Source organism: Macadamia integrifolia, unplaced genomic scaffold, assembly GCF_013358625.1.
Source record: "Macadamia integrifolia cultivar HAES 741 unplaced genomic scaffold, SCU_Mint_v3 scaffold2552, whole genome shotgun sequence".
Lineage (NCBI taxonomy): Eukaryota > Viridiplantae > Streptophyta > Magnoliopsida > Proteales > Proteaceae > Macadamia > Macadamia integrifolia.
Window position 1 is genome coordinate 50,343 of NW_024868791.1, and position 7,087 is coordinate 57,429.

At 36.0% G+C, this 7,087-nt stretch overlaps 1 protein-coding gene across 1 annotated transcript; it reads left to right on the top strand.

Moving 5' to 3' along the window:
* Positions 1-4,578: 4,578 nt before the first annotated feature.
* LOC122066741 (protein ALP1-like) lies at positions 4,579-5,792 on the top strand. The gene is made up of 2 exons (XM_042630579.1): positions 4,579-5,498; positions 5,612-5,792. The coding sequence occupies exons 1-2, from the start codon at positions 4,579-4,581 to the stop codon at positions 5,790-5,792; spliced, it is 1,101 nt and encodes a 366-aa protein (XP_042486513.1).
* The last annotated feature ends 1,295 nt before the right edge of the window (positions 5,793-7,087 follow it).

Genomic DNA, 7,087 nt, shown 5'->3' on the forward strand with positions numbered 1-7,087 from the left:
GAGAGAAAAAAGGAAAATAGAGAAAATTATTTAGAAAAGTGGGGGGAGTTTGAGAGAAATAAGGATAAATAAAAAGAAAATTTATGAAATTGAGGTAATAGAGGAAGACGTATGAGAGTGTGAGCGAGAGTAAGAGAAAAAAGACAGATGGAGGAAGGGAGACTGTGAGTAAGTGAGTGAGTGAGTGAGAGAGACGAAATTTAGAAGAAAAAAAAAAAGGGCCTAGATTGTATTGGTTAAAAAAAAAATCTACTCAACTAAGGGAAAATAAGAGGAAAATAAATAGTAAAGGAAGAAGAAATTACGATGAAAGAACTAAAGCAAGACCAATCCATCCCTAGTCCGAAATAGAATTGAAATCAAGTATACTTGGATTAGGAACCAATGGGTATTTGGTTCTTCATCCATGATCCAACCCTTCTGTCTTCTGATTTTCTTTCTCTATTTCCCTCGTTGATCCCTTTTTTGAAGCTTAGATGATAAAGAAGTGAGTTATACAAGTTACAGACCTCAGAACTCATAACTGAACATGTCGTCTACTTAATAAAAGTTTGTCCTTAAATTCTCAATCTCTGTTCCAGCTGGCCTTGCTCTTCCCTGTCCGAATAGAATGTCCGAATAATCTATTTAAGCTTGAGATGCAATGAAAATCCTTTCGATATTATGATTCTATGGAGTTTCAGTCAAAACCCAAAACCCACGTTTTTTTTTTTCTCTTGTGGGTCTGTAATATAGAATGTTTTTGAAGTGAGTGTTCATCGAGGAGAAGAGGGTTGATGGTGTTTGCTTCATGTGATTGATCAGTTTCTTGTTGGGTTTTGGTTGTTGATGAGAATGGTGTCAATCATGTGTCGGAATTTTGATATTAGCGGAGCTGGGTTAGATTTTGTTGGTTCTGGTGCTCTTCTAGTCGATGTGGAACTTCTTATGTTGGATTCTCTTTCAGTAACTGCGCAAAGGAAATAGCTATGAGTGTTAATAGAGGATTTGGAACCCGAAAATTGATATACAGGAGGAATAAAATCATTGGGTGTAGAGGACTTTCGACTACGCCATGCTGGTTCTTATGACTTTTGGTTTGTTAACTGTTTTTCTCTAAAATCATTAGTTCACTTCTCATTTAAGTTTATAGGCTTTCTATGACTGTGTTTGGGTTCAAATTTCATATTTTCAGTGGTTGCTCAAGATCCCAAATCAAACATTGGATGTCAATCTGAAGCCTACTCCCCCTATTTCAGTTACAAATTTAATGGAAGTGGTTGCTGATGACCTTCTGACTCTGAATAAAAATCTCCTCTCTGTATCATGTATCATGTATCATGGTATCATCCATCCTCCCTAATGGAGCAAAAAAATCTAGCTAAAAAGACCAGCCAGAACGACGCATGTGTGCATGGGTTAACTAAGAAGGAATGCAGAGTTCCTTAGAGTTATAGTGCTTACCAGAAAATAAGGTGGATGATGAGTTGCCAATAGCCACAGGTGTGGAAGAAGCCCCCAAGCCAAGCCTTGAAGAATCTCCTGCCAGTGATGATGTTGATGATGATGATATGAAGTTCAAAGGCGGAAGTTAGAGATCTCAAGAGAGAAATAGAAGGCTTTCGATCTTTAAGCTTCTTAGGAGCTTTGAGAGAGAGAGAGAGAAAGAGAGAGAGAGAAGAGAGGGGAACGTGGGAGGAAGGTGAGTAAAAATAAAGTGGTAAAAAAAAGAAAGAGTGGGAGGAACGTGTGACAGAGGGAGGGAGAGAAAGAGTTTTAAGAAAAAAAAAAAGGGAAAGAGAGAGTTTTAGTAAGAAAAGGAAAGAAAAAGTTTTAATTAAAAATAGAAAGTGAATAAAATCTTTTGAGAGTGGAAGTGAGAGAAAGAGTTTTAGTAAAAAAAAAGGAAAGAATAATGGGAAAAATCGTGTGAAAGTGAGAGAGAGAGAGTGAGAGAGATAAATAATATTTAAATATTATAAAAATATAATAATATAAAGGGTACCAACAATTTAAGAAAATAAAAATAAATGAAAAGAAGAGATAATGAAGGAGAAATCGTGTGAAAATGAGAGAGAAAGAGAGAGAGATAAATAGTATTAAAGTATTATAAATATAATAATATAATAATAATATAAAGGGTACCAACAATTAAGAAAAAAAAACATGGAAAGAAGAGATAATGAAGGAGAAAGGACAAAATTGTCAACTGAAAGATTTGCCACTTCGTGCTTATATATATATATATGGGGGTTGAGGTACCATTTTCGATCAAATGTCCAAGAAAACGGACTTTTGTTAGAAAAAATTCCATTTTCCGTTTTGAAAGGACAAGGCTATTAGATTTGATAATTTGATAAAAAGTTCTTAAATGTTTGAGATGCTGATCCACTGAATCAGAAAAAACTAAAACGTCATCAATGTAGACAATTGTAAATTGTCCATAGGAATTAATGATGTCGTTCATAATATATATATATATATATATATTTTGTCCTGTAAACTATATGATTCCAATGTCACAAATTTAATGATTTTCATCCCACTGAGGCTATCATATTGGCCTAAGGGATTCTGGAGGAAAGGGAGACATTCCCCGTAAAACCGGGGTAAAACGAAACAAGCCCCGGCATAGGGAGACTAGGATGTAAAACACTAAAAGGAAAAGGGTATTTTTAGTCATTTTGATACAAAGACTAGGGTTTATCTGGTCGAGAAGACCCTATAATGGTTTCACAGTTGTTTCATTTTAAGAACAGGTAGGATTTTGAGGTCTAATTCTATATTAGGAGCTAGGGTTTTTCGAGGGATTCCTCAGATCAAGCCATGGCCACCATTGCTAATGTTTTATCACAAAAAGAATTAGGGGGTGTTTGGTTCGGTAATTCTTTGGGATGACATTCTTTAGAATGATAATTCTTAATTTTTGAAGTTGTTTGGTTCCACTAGAATGACCCTCATAAGTGAGCATCCTACTTCCCATGAATGATTATATAACAAAAGATGTGTTCCAAATCTGAGTTTACCTCAACACTTAAACTCAGATTTGAGCAACGTTTTTACCACCTAATATGAAAGGAGATAACGGAAAGACATTCTCTACGGAAGCCAACATCTCAACCCGCGACCTCTCAAACCACGACTGCACCTGTGACCTCTCAAACCGCGACAGTCTCATCGGTGACTGGTAAGCCCTCCATCTCTCTCTCTCTCTCTCTCTCTTTCTCTCTCTCGATTTCATGGAGTTTTAGGTTTAGGTTTTTAAAATCAAAAGCTCTCTATTTTGATTTCATGGAGTTGTAGGGTTAGGTTTTAAAACTAGAAGCTCTTTCATGGAGTTGTAGGGTTAGGTTTTTAAAACCAGAAGGTCTCTATTTTGATTTTATGGAGTTTATTTCGATTTCATGGAGTTGTAGGGTTCGGTTTTTAAAACCAGAACCTACCGCTTTCTCTTTCCTCTCTCTCTCTCTCTCTCGCTTTCTCTGTCTATAGCTCTCTATTGTGTTTTCATTTTGTAAGGTTAGGTTCTTAAAACCAGAACCTATGGCTCTCTCTTTTCATTATGTTGTAAGCATTATTTTTAGGTTTTTTAACTCAGACTACATATGATCTGTTCATGGATATATAGCAGTGGCGATTGAAGTGATCTGCTCTCTGGTTCGCCTGCCCTCCCACCAATGACGTTTGCTTCAGCCAGCCGGCGACTCTACAAATTTGGATTTAGTATTCTCCTCCTCCTCTCTCCCCCTCTCTATGTTTGTCTTGCATTTTGGACTTGGTTCATGAGGATCAGTTAATCAGGTCCGCTATCAGTCTTTATGAGGATCGGTTAATCAGGTCTGCTATCAGTTTGTGAATTGCAAGTTACTACAAATTTTGTGCATATTATCTACCTTATTTTTAGTTTGAGATATTTGTTGACACATTACTTGTGGCATTTGAATGCCTCATATTTCTTACAATATGTAGCACCCCAATAAAATAATAAATAAATACATCTAACAGTATTTGATATGGTAATTGGTACAGCATTATTGTGGATAGAAATTAGTTTAGTGAATATCATGGAATAAAAATTGCAGGTTACATTTTGATTTGGCAGGTTGAAAGAATGGTTTTGCAGAGATTTTTTTTTTTAGGTTCCTTGATCAATTTTGTTTTGAGTGGTTGTTATGGTGAAGTAATGGAAGTTGTAGTTGTTGCTGGTAACAGACTTAGAGGGAATGCTTGTAGGAGTATAAGACAAAGGAAAATAGGTTTCAGTGTCTAAAATTTTCTACTAGAAATGAAGAGGATGAGAGTACTATTACCTGTGGATTACTTGTGAAAAGCCCCTTGTGAGACCAAGTTGTTGCCTGCCAATGGAAAGTTCTCTTGATCCTAACGACCTTATTATTGTTGATCCTCACTATGCTTCAGTTTCTAAGATACATCATCTCTTATATTCAGAAGCATTTCATTTGAATTCTTTTGTCTGAAAGCCTGAAATTTTTAATTCGTTCTTTCTTTCTTTTAATAGTTTTGATTTCTCTTCTTTGAATACATTATTGGTTTTCTGAAGTGCTTGTTTAATTCTAAATTGTATATTTACGTAAAAAAATGGATAGTGATGATGAATATGACGAGTATTATCAGAGGCGCAAGAAAGTAATAATATTTGCGGCTACTGCAGTTGTTATAGCAGTGGAAGAGTATAAGAAACTATTTCTATGTAAACAACCTTATCGTAATGAGACTCAACGTGGCTCCGTTGAGACACAACGAATCATTGGACATACTAACAAGACATGTCGAAACATGATAAGAATGAGTCGAAAGGCGTTCTTTAACCTATGTCAAGTGATGCGTGCCAAGGGTCTTCTGTATGATACAATTAACGTTCAAGTGGAGGAACAAGTTGTTATTTTTTTATATGCAATCTGTCATAATGTTAAGAACCGCGTCCTCTTACATTTGTTTGGGCATTCAGGTGAAACTATCAGTCGGTATTTCAATGGTGTTTTGGGAGCAGTTCTCAAACTGTACCCGGCATTGTTGAAGCCTCCAAGTACCATAACACATGAGCGAATATCAAGTAACCATAGGAGCTTTTACCCTTACTTCAAGGATTGCATTGGAGCCATAGATGGATTGCATATCCCTGCATGGGTACCAATTGCTCAACATCGAACATTTCTCGATAGGAAGGAAAATATATCGCAAAATATCCTATCAATATGTGATTTTGATATGAAGTTCACATATATACTTTCTGGTTGGGAAGGATCAGCATCTGATTCACGAATATTAGATGATGCCATTCACAGAGAAGGTGAGGCAAAGCTACCAATTCCTAGAGGTAAATTCTATCTTGTAGATGAAGGGTTTGCAAACCAGAAGGGGTTCTTAAGACCCTACCGTAACGTTCGATACCACTTGAAAGAGTGGAGAAATTCGAATGTTTCACCTGCCGACAAGAAAGAATTGTTCAACTTGCATCATTCAAGATTACGTAACATAATTGAGCGGGCTTTTGGACTGTTGAAGTCAAGATTCAAGATTTTGAAAACCCAACCAAAGTATCTTTCAAGACTCAGGCTAGGATTGTACAAGCTTGTTTTATGATACACAATCATATCCTTACCCAAAATAGTGTTCAAGAAGAAGAGGAATGGCTTGAACAGGAGAATGCAGTTACAAGTGAGAATACTAATGAAGAAGCAGAAGACAATGAAGAAGATAGTGATGAGGATTCTGACGTTGTTGATGAAGATGATAATTTTGATCAAGATCAATTCCGAGAGGAGATGGCTGATTATATGTGGAATGATTAGATGGCAGGAGATGATTCAGATGAAGAAATGCATGATTCTTCATATGAATCACAAGAAGATACAAACTGAATCCATTTGTCTTTTGTCCTAACTACTTGATCTAGACTTGGTTTCATTTTAAGATTTTGTAATTTGAACTACATGAACATGTTTTGTGTGTCTTGGCTTGTAATAACTTTTTTCAGTTCATGGTTTCACTATTAATATGCATTCTTTGGAATATTATGCTTTTTTTTTTTTATAGTTACAGTTATTTCCTCTTTTTTTTTTTTTTTTGGGCTGAATATTTGATATTAGGATTCATTGTAGCAATGATGGACGCAGTTGAGGGTTCTAACTCAAAAATTGCTACATGGCCTTCTGAGATATCTCACTACTTTTTGGAGCATCTTCCACACCTACAACAAAAGGGAAAGAATTGAGATAATGGTTTGAAAAAGAACAATTTCAAGTAGTCTCAACTGAATTATATGATAGATTTCATATGAAATATGATTGGGGACAATGCCGCAATCACTACAGGATATGGAAAGCAAAGCTGAAGTCGCTTGTTGACTTGCAAAAAAATAGAAGAATGGGTTGGAATGACCATGAGGAGCAGTTTGATACACCACAACATATGTGGAATGAATTCAAGGTTAATTAAATGTTTGATACATTATTTCTAGATTGTTAGAAAGTTATACAAAAAGTAAAGTTAACAGTTTACTATTCTGACAATCCAAGAGTTAATTATCATTTTGTTTTTTAGAAAAAAGAGCAAAGATTTTGGAAAGAGCATAGAGTACTTCCCATTCACCTACAAATTGTTGAATGGTTGCGTAATGAAATTGCTACCGGGGCTGGATCTTCACACCCATCCGATGCAATCAATGAGGACCAGCCTTACATTCCAGTGCCAATTGATGAAGAAATTAGCTTGGACAATTATGATGCTATTGATGATAATGTTGGTGAAAGTGCCCATTATACTCCCAATGCAAATAGCAATCGTTCCCGTGGTAGGCCTAGTTCAGGGGTAACAAGTAAAGAGAAGAAGAAAAAAGGAGGTGCAGAGAAGGTTAGTAGTCCTTTGAAGGTGATAGCCAATGCAATTGTGGAGATGGCCAAGCAAGACCCCCGGAAGGAATTTGCAAAAAACTTATGTATTGAGATTGATGCACTTCCAGGAGTTGAGTTTGATAAAAAAAATTACGTACTAAACAATTCTTCATCCAACATAAGGAATTGGCTCCCATCTTCTTGAATGCCAATGAGGCAGATAAGCCTAAGGTGTTTGAACACTACATGAAGAA

Bases quoted from the DNA above. Each gene is read 5' to 3' on its own strand.
- LOC122066741 (XM_042630579.1), top strand. From the start codon at position 4,579: ATGGATAGTGATGATGAATATGACGAGTATTATCAGAGGCGCAAGAAA. The intron at 5,499-5,611 runs GTTGAAGTCAAG...TACCCAAAATAG, and splicing joins ATTGAGCGGGCTTTTGGACT to TGTTCAAGAAGAAGAGGAAT.